The sequence below is a fragment of the Copadichromis virginalis genome, linkage group LG14 (assembly GCF_057382275.1).
Source record: "Copadichromis virginalis isolate Kocher_CV1m ecotype Utaka linkage group LG14, C_Virginalis_male_GT1.1, whole genome shotgun sequence".
Classification (NCBI taxonomy): domain Eukaryota; kingdom Metazoa; phylum Chordata; class Actinopteri; order Cichliformes; family Cichlidae; genus Copadichromis; species Copadichromis virginalis.
The window spans coordinates 4,594,062-4,617,520 of NC_140631.1; the positions used below are offsets into that span (position 1 = coordinate 4,594,062).

Sequence of the window (23,459 nt, forward strand, 5' to 3'; positions counted from 1 at the left end):
TTTTGTAGAGTCATCCTAACCGACAGTAGCTACTGAAATGAGCGGAACATGCTCGTGCCTTATTACATTTAATATAAAGCATTTTATTGAGTTCTGAATAACCCCAATCGGTGCTGCAAAAACAATCTGAGACAGCCTGCTAAACTGCAAAATGGTGAACAAAGAGCTTCTTGTGTGCACCTGCACCTTTGAAAAGTACCAGGTTTGCAGTGAACTTGTGCATAGTGCCATTCAAGCTGTGTTTCTGTTGTCATTCAATTGATATAAACACCAAAGCCACAATTAGTCCCACGGTCACATAACACAAAATGCTCAGATGCAAAATTGTTACTATGACATAATAACAGAATGCAAAGCTATTCTATTCACAATACTGCAGCTGTCCTTCTGCTCCTCATATCACTGAAAATGTGCTGAGTTTTTGGTACTTTCATATAGAACTAATACCAGTGATGTCATTACAGGTGTGCTACCATATGGGCAGCAAGACAGACCCAGACCAGAGAGATTTGCAGAAAGACAGGTCTGATATTGAGATTCTCCAGCATTACATCGCCCGCTGCTTTCCTGGCCTCATCCCTGAACCTGCTATAGTGGAGAGCTGCTTGTATACGGTACAGTGTTAACATTGTGTTTTTTGTTGTCATCTTCATCTGTGAAAGTGCAGAGAAAAAAAAAAACGATAGTGAAAATTTACTGCGTAAATTGTGTATTACGTTTATAGAATCACCAGTCAAATCTAGTAAACAGAGCTGTGTCCCAAAGTAAGGTTTAAAAAGGTCTTCTTCTGTCTGCTGTACTTCACCACAGACAGGGATTAACAAATGTGTTAGACCACCAGTCATAAAAACAAGAAAACACACAAACGTTTTAGTAATCTGTCAAAAACTAGTTTAAACTTAAAAAAATTCTGTTGGTATTTAAGCAAAAAGCAAACTGAAGGTAACCTGTCTGTCGCCAACAATGAAAATATCATTTATAATGCTAAAATGAAAAATGCAGACTTTTCTCGATAATGGATAATATATTCTATTCTATTCTGCATTCTGGATAGATTATATATTCTATCCAGTATCAAGGGGATTTATCAGAATAAATGAAGTTTATAATACAAAATGTGAAGTGTGTGAGTTTCTGTCTGTACTTAGGTTCTTGTCAGGTTTTAATGCTGTTCTAAGGTTCATCTTATGCAGTGCAGAACTGGGTTTATGTATTTTGTTTTTAAAGCGGTTTTGCAGCTGCTCACCAACACATGATCACATACTGAAGCAATAGGACAATAACATTTTGGCCACCTTGTCTAATATCACTGAAAATCCTGACAACTCTTCTCTCACTTAACAAGTCATTCTTAAGAAGATAACTAGTCTCTTCTGTTGTGCTCAAATTTGGTCTTCTGTCAGAGGTCACTATGCATATACAGTGGCCTTTTCTATCGAGTTAAACAGGTTTTTGAAACATTTTTTATAAAGACTTTGACAGGAACAGCTCACAAGGCCACAAGAAGCAGAACGAAGAGGCTGCAGCACTCTTGAGTGAATGTGCATTAAATCTTACTGCTTTTTTGAAAATAACACTTATTTAATTTACTCAAAGTTTGGTTACCAGGGTAACCCGGGTTCTCTGAATACAAAGTGAGGAGTCTCATAATGGGAAGCCCTACTACCACTACATCTAAGACGTAAGGGGTGAGGTCACTTCCACAGCACCTTTGGTGCCCTTGTTTCTTTTGAAAAGAACAAAGGCTAGCTCACAGATACCCAACCACATCTGTCCCACAGCTGGTGGACTGTGAAGAGCAAATCAGCTCCAGGAGTGAGGCTCAATAGAGTAGGAGTTCCTGCTCCATTTCTTCCTTTAGTCCAAAGTTGGGATCGCCCCCAAGACCAAGTGAGCAATCTAGGTGTTCAAAGAGTGCAGTGAAAAAAGCATGGAAGAATGAGGGGTCATCAACACTTGGGCCATATATACTTACAATACATAACTTTTTGTTAAGCATAGATAATTTAATGGCTTTATAACTGTGTTGAGTACTGTAAAATTAACATTTTTATGTATTAAAATTGCTACTCCCCTTTGCCTAGAGTTATAGCAGGCTGAGAACGCATCAGGAAACTCAGGTGTTTTAAGTTCATCTGTAGCTGTAGCAGGTCTATCAGTCTCTTATAATAAAACAACATCTGCCTGTAGTGTTTTTAAGGTGGTTAAGTATCTTATCTTTAACCTCTTCTCTCTGGAGTCTGCTCAATGCACTTTCCATGTGACAAACCTTAGTGTGCCCATAACTGTGTGTGTGCAGCTAATGTTGCACACTGCGTGTGACGCTGAAATAATTGAGGAAAAAAAATACCGTATTTCCCGGACTACAGAGCGCACCTGAATATTAGCCGCACAAGCTAAAATCAGGGGAAAATCCTGTTTTGTACATACATTAGCCGCACCTGACTAAAAGCCGCAGGTGTTTCAATGTTGACTTATCATATGTAAGAGAATATGCACAAAGCGAATTGTCAGGAAAGAGATGGCTGTTTGGAGACATCACTTTTATTAATATTTTGAAAAACAAGTTATGGGTACATATTTGCATAACTTTTTAGGTATATGTACAAGTAGCGGTAATTACAAGTACGAAACATGTACTGTGCTTCATAAATGAGTAACAAATGTAGTACATAACAATAACCTGCAGCACACCAGAAAAATAGATTGGACTACCTTTCAGGCTCAGGTGCAGTGACACGGCTTTAACAAAAAGAAAAGTCAGTCATTCACCACCATCTTCCTGCGCACTAAAACCACCAAAGTCCTCTCCTCCAGTGTCGGAAACGAACAGGCTCAGGATGGCTTCGTCATCCACTCTTCGCTTCTCTCCTTCGTTGTCACTTTCAAAACCAAAGAAATCCTCGTTGTCAGTGTCAGAGTCGAACACCCTCTGAAGGGCCGTGGCGGTGTCCTCCTCTCCATCATGCAACAGTCCAGCCCTTCGAAATCCGTTGGTGATCCTGGATGTTTTCACACTTTTCCACGCTGTCAGAATCCAATGGTGGAGTTGGGCATAACTTGCTTTTCGCAAGTTTATCGCCGCTCATCATCCACGCCTCCAGCTGAACGCATAGCGCTACTTTGAAGTTTGTTTTTCGCGCTACTTCGTACGGCACTACGTTGCCTGGCGGATGGACATGTGACCAACATACCACTCTTGAACCCCGATCCTTCCGCCAGGCAACGTAGTGCCGTACAACAGCGGAACAAACAAAACAAATCCGCTCATGGACAATCCATAGAAAAGCCGCACCTGACTAAAAGCCGCAGGGTTCAAAGCTTGTGCAAAAAGTAGCGGCTTATAGCCCGACAATTACGGTACATACATCAGTCAGGTGAGGGGAAAAAAAGAACGTTTGATAGGATGTTCCATAGGGATGCATTATGTAGATGTGGATGTGCTGGTGCTGAGTGCATATGTACTTGATATGCTGAGCAGATGTGTAAAGATTGAGTGTGTTCAAATCAGTTTTATTTATACAGCACCAAATCACAATAAAGGTTGCCTCAAGGTGCTTTATATTGTTCGGTAGACCCTACAATAATACATCAGAGAAAACCCAACAATCATATGATCCCCTATGAGCAAGCACTTTGGCGACAGTGGGAAGGAAAAACTCCCCTTTAACAGGAAGAAACCTCCGACAGAACCAGGCTCAGGGAGGGGCGGGGCCATCTGCTGCGACCGGTTGGGGTGAGAGAAGGAAGACAGGATAGAAGACATGCTGTGGAAGAGAGACAGAGGTTAATAACAAGTATGATTCAATGCAGAGAGGTCTGTTAACACATAGTGAGTGAGAAAGGTGACTGAAGAAGAAATACTCAATGCATCATGGGAATCCCCCAGCAGCCTACCTATTGTAACATAACTTATGATGTTATGTTGAATTAACAAATTAACATTAATAAGTTGGATGTTAATGGAAGAAGAGGATAGAAAAATGTAGTGGATCCCCTCTGTTAGAAATACATATTAGAAATTTATCCAAGTATGTTAACACTCTGAGTCCCGCTGCCCACAAGGAATTCAGGGCTGCTTTGATACACTTGGTGAAAACTCTAGGGTTCAGTTCCAGTGCTTACAGGAGAGTCTGATCGTTGTCATTTTCTGTGTGCAGTATAAAGGCTTATATAGAAGTACCATGCACACCATTCTTCCACCCAAGCAGGCAGGGGGCCTAGAGGATTTAAGTTCTAAAGTGGTACAGCTGCACCGTCTTGAAACAACAACCTGCACTTTCTGATTATTTTTTTTCTTGTTTTGTTAGGTTTTTTGTTGTTGTTTTTTTAAAATTTACTAACTCTTCATATTTTATTGTTTTTGCAGCTAACGCCTGACCATCATTTTGTGCTGGACTACCACCCTGCATACAGCAACATCGTGATTGGAGCAGGATTTTCAGGTACAGCACAATATGGCTCCAAAAAAATGAAAGAAAACATGTGTAGCACATATAACTCTAGCCATATTTGTCAGGATAAATAGCTGACTTCTATTCATTCAAAACTACTGTTAATTCCTTTTTTAATGAAATAGCTATGTCAGTTTATATTTGGAGGTTTCTTTTCATTTAGCATACTTGTAGTAGTAGCTGTAGCCTAGCAACAGCTAATTCTGTCAGTACTCTAGCTCTGAGAATTTCAGACAGGAGCTGCTTCAGACCATCACAGTTATTCAAACCACACAAAAAACCAAAGTATAGATAGGAATGGTAATATTTTTTTGCTGTCAATGCAGGTGTTAATTTCTTAATGTAGATGTTTCCTTTTGAGACATTTCCAGCGTAACCAGATCTGTGTTAATAGTTAATATTGAAAACGAAGAACCAAGGTAAGGTGCATCGTGTGGTGATGCCTCAGGCACAAGGGCTCTGTGGGAAAGGGGATTTTAAGTAGTCATGAACACTAGACAGGTATCCTCTCCACTCAGGAAACCCTGCAGCTGTGGACACTGCATTAATCCCTTCTAATTCTTCAAAATCATCCCTGATGGTCAACAAAGTCCTTGGGTCCTTGACACAAAAGTCAGAAAAATCAAATCAAGCAAAATCACAAAAAATCAAAACAAAATGACATTTTCCTGAACTAGTTTCTGAGTCTGTGTTGTAGCTGATAAACTTGCAGCAGTTCCATTTAGATGCTCGTGATAATGATTTAACGCAATGAATATGAGCTTCAACTGAGTTTGTTTTTCCTCAACAAATCATTTTGGAAAAAGTCCCTTTAACAATATTTCATTGAGCAAAGAGATTCATTTTATAAAAAGGGGAAATTGAATGCTGGAATTAGCTTTATTTACAGTTTGTAAAATTTATTTTATTTAATTATCATATTATAGCAGATAAGTACTACTGTGTACCACTGTGTGATTTAATCACCCTACTGAACTACCTTGGTCCTGTAGTAATATTAGTAATATTGCAGCTGTTCTGCATCAAATTTGATGCCACACAAATTATTTGTGCCGCTCCAAAAAATAATTTCTGTCCACTATGAGATAAAGGAGAACAACAGCCTGATACCTGCAGGCCTGACAACAGGAGATGTATCACTCCTGTAACTCCTGTAACATTCAGCAGTCGCCTCATTGTTCTGACACACACAACAAAACTATTGACTACACTACACACTAACTACACAAGATTTGTGCTAAACGTCGCAAATCTCTCACATCTTAAAACACCGCCGTCACGTTTGAATCGTGTTTGTACTGTAATGTGAAATATAAAATAAGGCTTGTATCGCCCACAGTCTGCCTCAGTGTGGCGTGAGATTATACGACCTGAAAATGTTTTCACACAAATAACAATTTTTATCAAGACAGTGTCAAAAATATTTTTGGAAAAATCTCAGCGTTGGTTTAAATTTATTTATTTAAATTTATTTAAATGTATCATATCAGACGTATGTGCATTAATGGTTTGTAAAGAGTTAGTCAGTAATATTCACATGAACTGATTTCCACATATAATTCATTAATGTCTCTAGATGCACTTAGATATCATGTTTAAATGATCAAACCTACATTTTAAGAGCTGAAATGTGTAGCTGTACTACCAAAGAAACAGTAGCACTGAGTTTTAAAATAACGATAAATTTACTGAAGACTTTACAAGATCAACGAGTTTCCGCCAGCATTAATCTCCTCAAACCTCCTTTGTGCACACCTTGGTTACATACACAGCCTGTTTCTTTTTTTTCTTTTTTCTTTTTTTCTTTTTTTACATTTTTCTTTTCTTTTCTTTTTTTTAAATAAATAAATTGGTACAAATGGTTTTTGAAAAAGTACATTGAAATAATAGTTCGTTTTTTAAATATTTTTTCCCTATTCCATTTTTGGATTATCAGCTAAAGATGAGCCAAAATGGCAGGCTCCTCTGAGCATCATGAAACTAGCTGACAAGGCTTGTTGACACCTTTACTGTATTAAGCCATTATCCTCACAATCGCTTATTAAAGGCAAAACACCGTGACAGCAGTCAAACAAAACAAACAGTGTCTGTTTTGATTCAGTCGACAGAGTCAGCGGCGTTGTTAAAATGAAAATGTCAACAGCTCAAGACAAAGAACAGCAAGAAGTGTTCTGGCACTGTGTACACCAGATGTGTGCAGATGAGTGCCAACTCCAAAACAGCAGGAGCAGCAGCTAAATTAATCAGCATTGCTTGTTCCAGGAAGAACAGCAGTGTTACTCGGAACTCGGGGAATCAAGGGTTTCACCTCTGTCAGAGCAGCAGCCTAAAGAGGGAAAAAGAAATGAAGAGTAGTTGCAGAAAGAAAGAGGAGCCAGATGTTTGCTTTTAGTAAATGTAAGTAAGACAGTTTAATTAATGTTATTTAACAAAAAAGGGACATCATATTTTTTAGGATTAACTAATAATTCATATAGATCAATATAATTGGGGGGTTTTTTTGCAACCAAAAAGAAAGAAAAGAATCTATATTTCTTACTATTGTCTAAAGACTTTAAATGCACTTAAAAAAAACTTTAGACCCTCTTATTATCTACAGTCTGAGAGCTTCCAAGAATGGAGATGCAGTTTTCCAGAGATATTAAAATCTGTACTCACATCTAGGTAACACATTTGCCCTATATTGTGCATATGCACAATATGAGATATATGCACAGTATGAGGTTGCCATTGTTCCCATAAATACAGATCGGTGGCAAAAGTGGCCAGTTTAGTTTCTGACAGATAATAAATACAAATTTTAACCAAAATTAACCTTTTATTTTCACATCTGCACTTACGAATAAAAAGGAACCTTTAAGTTTGACAGAAATAAGGACGTGATTTATACTGTGATATTCATGTTGACTGATCATGATCTCATATCATCCAGCCATTCCTGATCATCAGGATTTGTGCACTCAATTCTCAATTAACAGGAAGTTAATGTGGTAAAAATGTAGCTTTTTTTATATCTGGTTCTAATCTCTGAAGGTTTTTCGGGGAGCCTTTTGGAGAAAGTAATAAGAAGTCCAGCACAAAAGTCCTGACAAGCTGCTATTCTTTATGACATTTTGACAGCAACAGCTGAAGATGGTCTAGTCTGAAATATTGTTTATTGACAAGTGTAATAATAGTGTACGTTTTGTGTCAAGTCTGAATTAGTTAATACATAGCACTGAGTAATTAGCAATAATTTTATCAAAATATTCAAAAAGTCCAAATAATATCCCTGTCTTCATACATTCAAATCTTAATTTTATTACTGCAGAAAACTTTCCAGTTTTATTTGTTCTCAAATGTTGAATCAGTTATCAGAAGTGTTATTTGTTTTTGGTCAGTATAAAAATTATTGCAGCTTTACTGATTGATTGGTAAACTGCATTTATAGTGGGAATTTCTAGGGGCCAGTGACTGATTTTCCAGGACCCATCAGTTACTTAATAGTTGTATCCTCAGTCTCACAGGAGACATCAGGATTCTCACCGTTATTCTTACATTTGTGTTCTTCTCTAATTAACATGCCAGAGGCTCCCATGCGGCCTGCTCGACTCCACCTCTCCTCTCCTGCAGTTATCTATAGTGTCTCCTGGCACCTCTCCGTGTCTTCATGCAGTCGTGTCCTTTACCTAATTATAACTGTAACTAATATCCTGCTCCCAGTGCTTTGCTCTCAGACAAGTATGCGCTCACTGGGCTAACAGGCCTGCAATAGAAAATGTTGCAAATATAGATTACGTATTAATGGGGTTGTTTTTTTTTTCTTATTCTTAGAGGTGTATGAGTAATGAAGCTAAAAATGTAGAGCTTCACACCAAATGCACATGTGCAGCCATGGAGGAAATGGTAGGTCTGTACTTAGCCTGTGCATCAAGTGCTGCAGAGGTGCACCAGCATGCACTGCTTCCATTTTTCACCAGGAATATTTTGCTGCAAGTCTTCATCTGTGTATTTGAGTTTCATTCAGTTTTATTTACATAGCACCAAATCATAACAGCAGTCACCTCAAGCCGCTTTAGGTGAGTGAACAAGAAACACTCAGTGCATCATGGGAAGCCCCCAGCACCTACTGTAACGTAACTATACGCTTTCTCAAAACAGAAAGTTTTCTGCCTGAAGTTAAAACTAGCGTGGGTGTCTGTCTCATAGAAAACAAGCTGAGAACTGGTTCCACAGAAGTGGGGCCTGAAAGCTGTGGACTAGGGACCGCAAATAAGCTAGTAGTCTTTTGTGGTGATCGGGTACTCTGAGTTTATTAAGATAAGATGGGGATAAGTAGTAAATGCTTATCCTAGTTTTTCAGCATGACTTTGACGTAGGATGTTTCTCATTTTAGAGATACTGCACAAATGCAAAAGGCAGTCATACATGTTTGTGTAACATGCACGTGGAATGACCTATCGTGGTCAAAAATGAGTCCAGCTTTTGTCAGTGTTAATGCCAACCACACATCATGATGCTACAATTTTTAGGGCCAAGAACAAAACATCTTGTTTATTTGAATGTACAAGTAGGAAATTAGAAGTCATCTAGATCTTTGGCTTTAAGCCATTCCTGCAGTATAACTAATTAATGTGTGTCATCTGGCTGCATGGATAAAGTTGAGTATCAATGCAATGAAAATGTATGGTATGCTTTCAAATGCCTAAGGAAAGCATGTATACTGTATCCAAAATCTTGTGGAAGTCCATAATTAATTTAATTTAATTATGTGCCTTAAATCAAAGACAGATTTATTGGTGAGAATGAACATTGTTTGCCTTCCAGTTTGTATTTTGTCCTATCTGTTTATGCTCTCTCTACACTCCACTCTTCTACTATATGGACAGAAGTATCAGGCCACACTTCATCTTTGAATCTGGGTGTTTCAGACTCATTGCAACAGGTGTAAAAAAAAAAAAACAAAAAAAAAACATAGCTATACATTCTGCCTTTGTAAACATTTGTGAAAGAATAGTTTGTTTTAAAGAACTCACCAAGCATGTTCCTGTAATAGGTGGACACAGAGGCTGAGTTTCTCAGAGGTAGAGATGGTCACAGATTTCCCAACCTGCAAAAGCTGCATCTATAAATTGTACAAACAATTTCAGAAAAATGTTCCTCAATGTACGATTGTGAAACTCACTGGAATGGAACTCACTAGATGGGCTCAGGAACACTTCCAGAAATTACTGTCTATGAACAGAGTTCAGCAAGTGTCATTAAAAACTAAAGCCTTTCTAGTGGCATTTGGCAACCCAATAGTTAGTATCCATGCAAGACTTTGACCATAAAGTAGATGCTAATTAATGACCTTCCAATATTAAGTAGAGATGGCACGATACCACTTTTTTATGTCCGATACCGATATCATAAATTTGGATATCTGCCGATACCGATATGAATCCAATATAGTGTTTTTTAATCAACAAAACTGTTTTTTAAATATTTTGCTGCATTTTATATAAGTTCATACTCAAGTTTAAAACAACAACTACACTAAATGCTATTCTGTTATACCTGTATGCAAAAAAAAATATTTCATAGTTCAGCAATACTGATCAATCTAATAAACTTAAACCTACACCATCCTCCCTATTCTGGTATTTTAAAGAGTACTTAGCATAAATATTAAGCAACCTAACTAATAGGGTTCCAACTCCCAGCAACAACAAAAATGAATAAATAAAAAATAGGGAACCACCCCTCACGCTCCACCTCATGATGCTTAATCGACGTAATCAACCTTAATTTGATGCAGTGTGAAAAAAAAATGCACAGAAATCAATTATTTTTCAAGAAATATTAAATAGATTCAACATCTTTCTTCAACAAAATTGCACACTGCACAGATGGTACCTTCCCAAAGGAAAAAGTACTATAGCTTACTAGGGTATATTAGACTTAATAGTTACTATATACAGTAATTGACTTCTATTCATTTTGCATCAAATTAAAACTTTGGGTGTCAGATAATTATTTATTAAAAGCTAGACATTTTAAATGAGAATAAGAAAGAAAAGTATGTCTTTGTGCCCCCTTTTCCCTGTTAATGCCCTATCGGCCCCCCTGGCTAAACTTTGCTAGATCCGCCCCTGCACAGTTACCAGCGTCAGCTGTAGAAAAAGATCCTGGTGTAGAAAGTAATAATAAATACATTCTAACAACAGCTGATCAAGCTTAAACGTGCTGCTGTTGTTTAGCCGCTGGTTTCCTCTTTCTGGTGCAAAGTGGGCCAAAAACAAAGAAGAGACACGGACTCATGACAGAAAAGCCGATCAGCTGATCATTAAGCAGTTTCATGATTGAAGTAGCAGCAGGAGAGGCAGTCGCTCCATATATCGCTTGTTAAGCTTAACGCAGGAATGCTTTACAAACATTCAGAGATGGACTTACACACTTGCTTTACTTCTCTCGGGGATAACTTTGTCAGAGATGAAATGCCAGGTTGCTAGCGAAGCTCCACATGCTATCCAGACCACCGACAGGTCCGGCATGCCACAGCTGCTCTATCACGTGATGCATACTGCTCCGACGTGCTAACGTTCTGAGGCGAGTTACGGCGTGTTGCAAGTTTTGTGAGGTGCTTTCGTGATATTTAATGGATCGGATTACATTTTTTATTTTTCTCCGATATCCGATCCAGTAATTTAGGTCAGTATCGGACCGATACCGATACGTAATATCGGATCGGTCCATCTCTAATATTAAGTCAAAAATGTATTAACCTGATAGTTTTCTAGAGGAAACTCCAAAAATGTTAGCCTCACAGTAGCACTGAATAAAAATCTATTAGATCACCAAGGCTAGTGGGATTCATCAGTGGTCCTGCTTGTTGCTACCAAGTTACAAGGGGAGCCATCCGATGATTAAATTATTTAAATACAGACCCAAATAGTGGGCTGAATTACTGTAGTGGCCTCATTTGTTTTGTTTTTTATTCTTTCAGTAAAATTGATAACATGTTTTCAGAGAAAATACAATTTTCCAATTGCAATCATAACTAGTGATCATAACTAATGCTACTAATTGTTAATTATTAAGTGTACTGGATGTGCTCAGTCTCCATCCTTCCACTCACAAAGTTCATATTTTGAGGAAGTTCACATGCTTTAATCGTAACACAGAAACATGTGTTTCCTTCTGTTCTCTCCTTCACTTCATGCATTCATCATTAATGCGTGACATAAGTACTTTCAAGCAAGTACTGAGAACGGTTGCCATGGCTACAATATCATCCTGTAGGCTTGGCCTAGGTTTTCCATTCTCCTTCTCTGGCAAGATGAAAATTCACAGGTCCAAACTGTCAAAGGCAGCTTTTTATGACTTCAAAGCCAGACAGAATCCACAGGAGCCTTGAGACCTTTGTCAGATGGCACTGTGCTGCATTCTTCAAGCCCCGTTGATATTCACAATTTCCTTCTCAGACCCTAAAAACAATGAATCGTGACGCCTCATTTTAAAAATAGTATTTCTCTCATCTTACTCCTGAGCTAAGGCACATGAAGCCATTACGCCAAGAAAGGACAACTCTCCCCTAATTTAGTATTTGGTGTTGTTCACTAAAGTGAGTATATTCTCAGTGACAGGAGTTGCAACAGCTTTGCTTTTCTTTTATGTGTTCACTCATGTGAATCTCAAACCCAGCGCCTTATTCAGACAAAGCCCAAGAAATACAGGCTATTTTTATTCTAACTGCAAGGTGCCTGGCTTTGGTTCACATGAAGACATCAATTGATCTGACACAGCTTGATGACCTATGTTTGTGCTTTGCTCACTATGAAGGCTTCTTTATTTTTCCAGGTCATGGCTTCAAGTTTGGACCAATCATTGGCAAGCTTCTGTGCGAACTCAGCCTGGGAGAAGTGCCCTCCTATGACCTTTCACCTTTCCACATAAGACGCTTCCAGTCAAAGAGGAACTCAGCTTTATAGATCTGCAACACAGCGAGTGTTTTATAATAATAACAGCTAAATTATAATTTTAGTAAATTCATTTAATCACTACGTTTAAATTCTATGATTGTATTCTTTGTAAGTTTTGTTTTTTTTGGCACTAGGTGTAATCAAATGCTTTCAAGCATAATGAATATGTGTGCTGTTATCCATGTAACTAGGCTATAGGCTTTCTCTCATGATCTGATTTCTAACTAATATTTTGTGATTTCCATAATTACTATACAAACATTATAGATGGGCTCTATCAATCCACTGATCTGAAGCTCCTGAGTTGATTTGCACAAAGTAGTGCTTGTAGAAAGTTTACGAGATGTGATGAGGCTCATGTTTATGGTAGCATTACTGCGCATGTGTAATTCTGTCTGTAAACACGATAGCATGGAAAGTTTTGAATGACTTCTGATAAAACTTTCGCTCCTTTCCAGTCCAGTTCTTGTGTCTGACCATTTTCAGAGGATTTGTTTGTTTCTTACGCTACTAACAGACCTAAATGTGAATCAAGCAAAAAAGGCACCTGACTCATGACAGGAATCAGGGTTGTGTCTGCATATAACAGACAACTTGACCAAGAACCCATTTGAAATTGTGTATTTAGGCACTTTGTTATCAGCAGTCTGTCACAAAAACACTGTTCCCATTTCTTTAGTTGAATCTACAAGAAAATGTCAGAACTGTTTGACAGGCATAAACTGTGTTCTTTTTTACTAAAGAGTTGTTAGCTAAAAACACGGCACATCTTTGCATGGTGTGCAAGATATCCCAAAAAGTTTGAGGGAACTTGACAAACTGAGGACAAAAGATGTGGCAGGCCTAAAACACTATGGCAGATGATTGGTGAAAGTCATGTTCCTAATGAATGGGGGGGAAATCCAGCAAAGACCTGACACAGGACCTGAGGGTGTTGTGAAAAATAAAATTGAGTGTTGAAGCCAAACTGTTTTTTCTGAGATTTATTAAAAGAAACCTTTGCAAAGGAGTCAGCACAGACGGTCTTCACACCAGCACGAACAAAGAAGCAAACTGGGAGAAGAGGCCCAGTTCAAATGGAGGGAGTCAGTAGTAAGGTAAGTAACAGTGAGTGAGCCATCTGTAAAACACAGTGGAGGCTTTGGCATGGTTGCATTTTAGCCATTGTTGTTGGTGATCTTACAGAAAAGTATTCTAAGTCATTGGATCTATTGTCCAATGTGGCTTGGAAAGCATCTGATTGGGAATAATTTCATTTTTCAGCTTGGCAGTGATCCCAAACAGAACAAAAGGTTCTTGTTACTTAAAACATTGGATAAAGAGCGAGGGGGGGGAACTGTTTTTCTTGGTTTCGGCTCTGACTGAAAAGTCCTAATAGCTCTGATTCTGTCAGTCGGTTGGTATGAAGAGCTCAGCTGGAGCTGAGGTGGGGGACACATTTTGGCCGTCCAATCATGTTGCTGACATCCAGTGACCACCCACCCACAGACTTACAAGAGTTAACAAACACAAAGGTTAAACTTTAAAATAATTTCATTACATTCACTTTGTTATTCTTAACACAGAGAATTCACATTGAAACATTCAGTCAGACATGGATAGAATTCATTGCATGTTTTACTCAGTTTATGTAATTCTGCTTCAGTTATATTTATCTTTAGCACATTTTCACATGAACATTTTTTGGGACATAATCCCATCTTAATTTAAATAGAGAGGAATACTTTTATCTTTTACAATGTTTGTCAGTCATCTTTTTAAATGTATTTTATGAAACATCTTTTATTAATTCATTCATTCTGTAAGTCATTCTGTGAGACTAGTGGCTACAGTGTGTCGCGCTCACCCCCATCCTGCACCACACACACCAGGGTCAGACTCTGTAAAGGTTTTCAATGGGGGGCTGTTATCACTGTTGTTTTATTTTCTGGTCAAACAACACAACGCGACACTGTAATCCCACATTGTTGAGCTATTGTAAATTCAACAATTAATGACATATTCATTATATGTATGCGTGTATACATGGATGGGTGGATGGATGGATGATGCATCAGTGACCCACCCTCCCTGGATTTCCATCATTTTATCAACTATCCATCCATCCATCCATCTTCGTCCGGGGCCGGGTCGCGGGGGCAGCAGCCTAAGCAAAGAGGCCCAGACCTCCCTCTCCCCAGCCACCTCCTCCAGCTTATCCGGGGGAATACCAAGGCGTTCCCAGGCCAGCCGAGAGATATAATCTCTCCAGCGTGTCCTGGGTCTGCCCCGGGGCCTCCTCCCGGTGGGACATGCCTGGAACACCTCACCCAGGAGGCGCCCAGGGGCATCCTTGTCAGATGCCCGAACCACCTCAGCTGGCTCCTTTCGATGTGGAGCAGCAGCTGCTCTACTCTGAGCCCCTCCCGGATGGCCGAACTTCTCACCCTATCTCTAAGGGAGAGGCCAGCCACCCTTCGGAGGAAGCTCATTTCTGCCGCTTGTATCCGCGATCTCGTTCTTTCGGTCACTACCCACAGCTCGTGGCCATAGGTGAGGGTAGGGACGTAGATCGACCGGTAAATTGAGAGCTTCGCTTTTACACTCAGCTCCCTCTTCACCACGACGGACCGGTGCAGCGTCCACATTACTGCAGCTGCAGCCCCAATCCGTCTGTCGATCTCCAGCTCCCTTCTCCCATCACTCGCGAACAAGACCCCGAGATACTTGAACTCCTCCACTTGGGGCAGGAACTCATCCCCGACCCGGAGTGGGCACTCCACCCTTTTCCGGCTGAGAACCATGGCCTCAGATTTGGAGGTGCTGATCCTCATTCCCGCTGCTTCACACTCGGCTGCGAACCGTTCCAGTGCGAGCTGGAGGCCTTCACCCAATGAAGCCAACAGAACCACATCATCTGCAAAAATCAGAGATGAGATTCTGAGGCCACCAAAGCGAAAGCCCTCCGCCACTTGGCTGCGCCTAGAAATCCTATCCATAAAAATTATGAACAGAACCGGAGAGGGCAGCCCTGGCGGAGCCCATCACCCACCAGGAACGAGTCCGACTTATTGCCGGCAATGCGAACCAAGCTCTTGCAACGGTTGTATAGGGATCGAATGGCCCGTAGCAATGGGCCAGACACCCCATATTCCCGCAACACCTCCCACAGGACACCCCGAGGGACACGGTCGAATGCCTTCTCCAAGTCCACAAAACAAATGTAGACTGGTTGGGCAAACTCCCATGCACCCTCAAGTATCCTGGAGAGGATAAAGAGCTGGTCCAGTGTTCCGCGACCAGGACGAAAACCGCATTGTTCCTCCTGTATCTGAGGTTCGACTAACCAGAGCGTTCTCACTCCCGAGGCGTAACATGTCGACGTTTTGTCACGTCCCGCGGCGTTCCTGAGGAACGCGAAAGGAGACCTTCGGCGTTCTTATGGTACGCGGCGGGTTATGGCTGGAATCCAGTGCAATGACGCTCCCGCGGTAGTAGACGTTCCAGCCCTGTATTCCAGCCCTAAACCTAACCTTATCCCTAGCCCTGACCATAACCTTATTCCTGACCTTAACCAGGACTTTAATGATGTTAAATAGCGTGTTTCTAAGCGATTTGAAGAAAAAGAGCGAACATGTGTAGGTTCAGTCTAGACGGTTCTCATATTTCCTCTTTTTCCGAGGTCGTCATTTAGGAACGTGGTGGGTAGCCGAAAACGTAATATGGTGACGATTTGTCACCTAGCGTAAAATGTTACGCTTTGGGAGTGAGAACGGGTTGGACTAACGGACGAACTCTCCTTTCCAGCACCCTGGCATAGACTTTCCCAGGGAGGCTGAGGAGTGTGATCCCCCTGTAGTTGGAACACACCCTCCGGTCCCTCTTCTTAAAGATGGGGACCACCACCCCGGTCTGCCAGTCCACAGGTACTGCCCCTGATCTCCACGCAACATTGCAGAGGCGTGTCAACCAGGACAGCCCTACAACGTCCAGAGCCTTCAGGAACTTTTATCAACTAAATGGTGTTAAAAAAGACATCAGCCACTGAGCAATCTGTCTGTGTGAAGCTAGCTGCGTGCTTAGAGCTGCGTGCTTAGGCTATGGAGGTGGACTATTGCCTAGCTCCATTTCCCCATGTACTAGTAAACATTTTAATCACTAATCAGAGGCCCTGTTACAATGGATGCCATCCAAGGCCATCAGTGGGAATGGGAAAATTATGCAGTGAAACGACAGAGATCACTGAGCCATTTGCTCCCTTGCCTCTAAGTGACTGCAAATGGGAGCAAAGAGACATACAAATGCAAGAATTAGAATTACATTAAACATGCAAATGCAAATATTTAACTACGAATAACCATCAACTGAAACATTGCTTACAGAACAATATCTAGCTCGTAAAATTACATCTTACTGTTGTATATGAAGAGTATTCATGGCTCCCCTAATATAACTCTGGCACCTTTTAAGGTCCTGAATAAGTAATGCCTCGTGGTTCACCTATGCCATTACTTATTATGCACACAAGGCTCTGTCCAGAGACTCGTGTGTCAGTATAACTACCAATAATGATTCATATAAGCAAGCAAAAACTTAAAGCTGTGTAATTTTATCAGCAACTCTACAGAACATTTTACCATTCATCCTGTAAATGTTTTTAGTGGTGAAAGCACTGATATACACAATGAACAGTACCTACACAGCAAGGAAAGTGCTTTGTCCTGTTTTCTGTCCAGTTGTCCTGTATGCAGGGTAAAAGTGAAGAAAAAGGATCAAGTCATCAGAAATATTCATGATATACTAAAAAACACACACAATTTATCTTCTAAAAATAACTTTTGAATTATTTAAATGTAATTATTAAGTCCCATGTACCAACAACCAACCAGAGCAGATACTGCTCTGTTTTTTATTTTGAGGACCAAAATATGCTCTCAAATAGATGAAAATCTGCATATGTTGATGGGTTTCAAACAGGGAGGGTAAAAATGGCACCATAGCTCCACTGTTCCACCATCTGGCACAAATGTGTAACACCCCAAACCCCAAAACAATAACCAAACTCAAAAGGACCTCTGCCATTTTGATTTTAAAAAGACTTTATTGTGATTTTCAGACAGCGTACTTCTTCAGATTTCTTCTAGGGATCAAAAGGAAAACTTCATATTTGGTCTGTCTCAGCTACAGACTTTGGTGACGCTAGTACAAAGTGTAAAGCTGTTGACTTTTCATTGTGGGGCATGTTCAATCAGTCACCATAAAGCTGTAATTTTCTGTCATTCACACGTACATTGTTCAATCTTGCCAAACTTCTGATGAATAATAAGGTCCAACTTGTGACAACAGTCACAATATATACCAAGACTATAAGCCAATAGAAATATTTGGAGTGTAACCTGGTAGAAACATGCAGCGTCATGTTTTATGCTTTCGTGTACTACTCCTCGCAGGTTGACTGGATTCATCTTAAACATGGTCTGAACTTTTGACCCTGATGCTTTTTATGAAAACATCCTGTCGGCATGGCAACTCACCAAGAAACAGGAAGTATTTAAGGGGACAAAAAAGTTTAAAAGTGAGAAACTTGGCACACACCTCCAAAGTGATGAAGGCTTTTGTGTTGTCTTGGTCTTATTAGTGTCTGTGCTGACACCCAATAACATGTACCAATGAAGCAACAACAGTGTTACATTTGAACTAGATGTGCGAAATTTGACTTTTGGCATTCTTTAATATCTCAAGATGTACAAAAATGTCTCCTGGAGTGACATTCAAGAGCATGTCAGCTATTTTGACTTAATAGATGAGTTTTCAATATTTTTTTGCAGATATGGGCTTCCTGAGTTAATTTTCACTCAATATGTTTAAAATGTTAACTTTGTTAATATCAACCAGAATGTAGAGGACCAGACAGAAGTACCATTTCTTTAAAAAACGATTTCCCAGAAGGGAGTGAGCCAGCAGAACTCAGTTTCCACTCGCTGCTGTGAGACTGGAAAGCTAGAAGAGACATGCAGACACTGAGCCACTGAGAGTGACAGCAGCAGTATTTTCCACTTGGCCAAGCTTACTGCAAGTGTTACGTCAGTTTGTCTCTCTCACTGTGGTGAGAAGATGCTGTCATGATGGTTTCAGGCCAATGCAAGCATAAGTGATCATAACGGATATTTCTGCGAAATGCAAAGAGAGTAGTTGTGATGATGAATATTTACAGGCCAACCTGACGGAGTGTTTTCGGCAGGACATCTACACTATAGGAGTTAAATAAGAAATCCCAGAGAGACAATGGACCCAGCTATCACTATGAGTGCACTTTGCAATGCAGCATATGCATAAAAGACTTGTAAATTGGATAGATGGCATAGGAGATAGCTGAGCTCCATTAAGTGTGTTAGTTCAAGGAAACCATGTTTGCTTTGTCTCAAAGGTTAAAGCAGCTGCATTTAATAGGACAGGGTTCAATGCTCTATCCCAACATGACTGCAATTGCTAACAAAATTATGACCTTCAAGAACTTTAACCCCACAAGGGGTTAAATACCTGGGACTCTCCATCAGTTGTTTTAAAACTTTTCATCTTCTCAGATGAAAGGTGAAACATCTTCACAAACTAAAAAGAAGAGCAGCTGCCTTCTTGTGAAGCACTCAAGACTTTTAAAATGGACTGGTTCTTATGGAGTACTTCTCTACTTGAGCACTTTATACAACATGCATCATTCACCTGTTCATGCAAGCACCTCTTTCTACTCTGTTTTATATTTAGCATTCACAATCCAATTAACACAGCACAGAGCAACTTGGTTTTCAGTGTCTTGCCCAAGGATACTTTGGCATGCAGACAAGAATCAAACCACCAACCTTCTGATTAGTTAGATGATGTGCTCTACTGCCTGAGCTGCAGCCATCCCATGGGCCGCTCTAAAGCGCTGAATCCTAGCATGGTACCATAACAGGAGGACACTGTTGTTGCAACAAGTCTGTTTGTGAAATGTTTTCTGAGGACTGGGATCTACTGATCTCTGCGAGTATTAGGGCCACATTTAAAAAATATTATTGATCATTTTGAGAATAAAGTCGAAATTTCGAGATTATGGTCAAAAATCTATTTTTAGAAAAAAAAATCAAAATGTGAAATTATTGTTGTTTTAAGACAAACTGTCACAGTTGCTATACCGTCTGAGTCAGTGAAATCGTACTTTAGAATCGGTTTTAGTAGCAAGGAAGGAAATTGTTTCTCTTTCAGTGTGGTTCTTGATATAGCACGTTGAAAAGATGGTGAAACACAAACCTGGAAGAGTGGATTTGTACATAATGAAATGGTTACACCCTCGTGCAATAGAGAGGATGTATGTTGCATCACAAGATGACTGATCAGGGGTTTTTTCCATGCATAAACCACGATGCCTCTGTGTTTACAGCTGAATTCTTATTCTCTTCCTTGGCTCCCTGTTAAATCCATAATCGAATTTAAAGTCCTGCTTCTCACACTCAAAGTGTTGAATGATCAGGCCCCAATCTTATCTTAATGACCTTATAGTACCATATCATCCCATTAGAGCACTTCGCTGTCAGACTGCGGGCTTACTTGCAGAGTATTTAAAAGTAAAATGGGAGGCAGAGACTTCAGCTTTCAGGTCCCTCTTCTACTTTCCTTTTTGCAGCATTTAGTTAGGGTTAGATCAGGTGACCCTGAATCCTTCTTTAGTTATGCTGTAATAGGTCTCGGCTGCTGGCAGATTCCCATGATGCATTGAGTGTTTCTTCTTCAGTCACACACTACGTGTATATAGCCCCCTCTAGGTAGTGCAATCACGTAACAGGTAATGTAGACATCTATTGCAAGTCATTCCTAATATTATTCTCTTCTCTCCATCAATTCCACTCTGCTTGAACTTTCTATTACAAGGGGCTTTCTCCCCACCCTTTATCCCTGCACATGCCCGACCGACTCTTTCTTTTTTCTTTCCAAAGCATACTTTTACCTTTTCAGGTTCTCACCATCGAATTGCAAACGTTAAAAAGAGTCAGGCCTGACCCTTAATGAACTCCACCTCTACCTGAACCCATCTGTCAGTTTTAATTTCAAAATTAAAAATTAGTTACTAGGCAAGGATGCATTTTTCATACAAAACAGCATGAGAGATTTTCAGGCATTAAAACTAATTCCAATCATAAACTCAGTCTATATGCTGGTGACATCTTGTTATATCTAATAAATCCCTCAGTCTCCTTCCTGCAAGTTCACAGTTTTATTAGCAGTTTTTTGTTTTTTTGCCTCTAATTCATTTTACTATGTGTGCCTGTATGCTGTAACTACTCAACTCAGTTTAACAATAACATTAAAGTTTCAGTCATTCCAAATGATATATTTAATATATATGATTTTACTCCAATACTAAACAGTATCAAAGAAGAACTGAACAGATGGAATAAACTGCCAGTTCTCTTTAATACACTCGTGGGATGATTCATCTCCTTTAATTCAACAATTCAAAGTTTTCCATTTCAAAGACAAAGAGGGCCGGAAAATAAATGAATGCACTTCTTACCAAAGCAAACTGGAAGCTGGTTCCACGGAAGAGGGGCCTGAAAGCTGAAGGCTCAGCCTAGCATTGTACTTTTAAATACTGTAGGAACCACAGGAAGTAAGCCTGCAGTTTGAGAGTGTAGTACTCTATTGAGGTAACATGATACTATGAAGTCTTTAAAGTCTGTGCATTGAAAAGCAGCACGGATTAGTGCTGAGGCTGCAGTGATGCGGATGCTATACCAGTGCGCTGTGGTGAAGAGAGAGCTGAGTGTAACAGCGAAGCTCTCAATTTATCGTTCAATCTATGTCCGTACCCTCACCTATGGCCATGAGCTGTGGGTAGTGACTGAAAGATACAACCTGCAGAAATGGGCTTCCTTCGAACGGCGGAGGGCCTCTCCCTTAGAGATAGGGTGGGAAGTTCAGCCATCCGGAAGGGGCTCAGAGTAGAGCCGCTGCTCCTCCACATAGCCAGTTGAGGTGGTCCAGACATCTGACAAAGGATGCCTGCTGGGGACCGGGAGGAGGCCCTGGGGCAGACCCAGAACGTGCTGGAGAAATTATATCTCTCAGCTGGCCTGGGAACGCCTTGGTGTTCCCCCGGACAAGCTGGAGGTGTTTCTTCTTCAGTCACACACTACGTGTTTATAACCCTCTAGGTAGTGCAATCAAGTAACAGGTAATGTAGACATCTCTCTGCTTAGGCTGCTGCCCCCGCAACCCGGCCCCAGATAAGTGGAAGAAGATGGATGGATGGAAAAAGTAAAGAAATAAAACTCTAAGATTCCTCACAGTGTTTGTGGAGACCGAGGTCATGTCATCCAGAGTAAGTATCTGGTTAGACATCATGTTAGTAAGTCTGTGAAGGTTCTCAGTCATCCAGGTCATCGTAGTCAAAGGAGCTTGCAAAGAAAAGCGTCTGGACTTCTTTAAGTTGCTTGAAGACGTTTCACCTCTCATCCAAGAAGCTTCTTCAGTTCTAAGGTGTGGGGGGGGGGGGGGGGGGGGTCCTTTTGTCCCTCTGTGGGGGGTTACTCCCACTAGGTTTATATCTGGGACTCTCCACCATTTGACCTTAGAACTGAAGAAGCTTCTCGGATGAGAGGTGAAACGTCTTCAAGCAACTTAAAGAAGTCCAGACGCTTTTCTTTCCAAGCTCCTTTGACTATCATGTTAGTAAGATTTTTATGGCAGTACAATAACCTCAGTCTGAATTTAAAAGCAGGAAATTAGAGGTCAGATCATTGTTGCCAGTCAGCGCATTCTCCAGCATCCCACCCAGTGACTCCAAGAAGATTAAATACTCTGATGTGTCATTTACTGCTTAGGCACAAATGACAGTCTGGACCCAAAGACACAGGGAAGGTCTTGATCCAATGGTCTTGTCCAGTAGGTAAAACCCCAAAGTGCAAGGAGTGAACTGTGGGGATATCTCACCTCCAAAGTTATTACAGTTAACTAAAACTAAACTAAAAACTGAATCTGAAAATAAAAAAATAGTGGTTAAATACAGGCTTCAAATTTCCTGGGATGCAGCCAGAAGACAAGGAGGTGCTGATTACTGAACGTTACAGTGACGTCCAAAACTTTGCAGAAACATTTTGGATATAAACTCATTTTAGAGGAGGAGCATGGAGTACGCCAAATATCCAGGGGCAAAATACTAACCTCAAGTTGCTCTCTGATGTATCCATCACCAGTGAACGTCAGATGGAAAGCACTTAAGCATAGAAAAGGGGACATTAGAGGCTGCCTTTACATGGATGCTGCTAAGATGCACACGACGATTCTTTCTCATATGCCATACTAAACTGGCATCACTTAATGAGTTTTTATTGTTTTGGGGTTTTTTTTGTTTGTTTATGCGTTTGGTGTATAAAATTAAAAATTGTCTGGCACCATTGCTTCACTTCATTCATTTTCACCCAGAAGAATCTATAAAATCAACAAGGATGTCTTCCACTAAAGAATGTACTGTACCTTTCTCTCACTCAGCGTTTGTGCAATCAGCCTTTACTGTGTTTGGATTATGTGGTGAACACTTTGTAATATAAGTGTTAAATAAGAAATCATTATGGTCAACTTGGACAATTTTCAGTAATCTATCAAAACTGTATTTGGCCACTTGTGAAGTTCTTCTTACCTCAATTAAGGAGTTTTTGTGCATTCCAATCAAGCTGCATGTAATTTTATTCCAAACAGCTTCCAGTTACAAATGTCAAATGTAAAAACCTCTCCAGGCTTGAAACCTGGTTAGTTTATTAAGAAAACACAAAGGAGTATTCTAAACCTGTCAGTGAAATGGTTTTTGAGTGAGCCCCTGAAACTAGAGAGCTGTGTATAAAGATAGTAAGCATTCCTTGTCAGTTAATTGAATATGTTTGTTTAACCTTCTTAATTAAAGCTAAGAGTTTAATTGCATGTTCATTGTAGAGACTTTACCTTACAATATAAAGAACCTTGAGGTGACTGTGGTTGTGATTTGGCGCTGTATAAATAAAATTGAACTCAGTTGAATTGTTTCATTTCAAATCTACTGTGGTAATGTACTGCA

At 40.1% G+C, this 23,459-nt stretch overlaps 1 protein-coding gene across 1 annotated transcript in view; it reads left to right on the forward strand.

Moving 5' to 3' along the window:
• pipox (pipecolic acid oxidase) overlaps window positions 1-12,850 on the forward strand; it is a 31,934-nt gene extending 19,084 nt beyond the window's left edge. Inside the window, exons 6-8 of the mRNA XM_085479056.1 lie at window positions 465-614; window positions 4,370-4,445; window positions 12,276-12,850. Of these exons, the coding sequence (XP_085335182.1) occupies window positions 465-614; window positions 4,370-4,445; window positions 12,276-12,406 (357 nt within the window). The 3' untranslated portion in view covers window positions 12,407-12,850. The remainder of the gene's footprint in view (window positions 1-464; window positions 615-4,369; window positions 4,446-12,275) is intronic.
• Window positions 12,851-23,459: the final 10,609 nt, after the last annotated feature.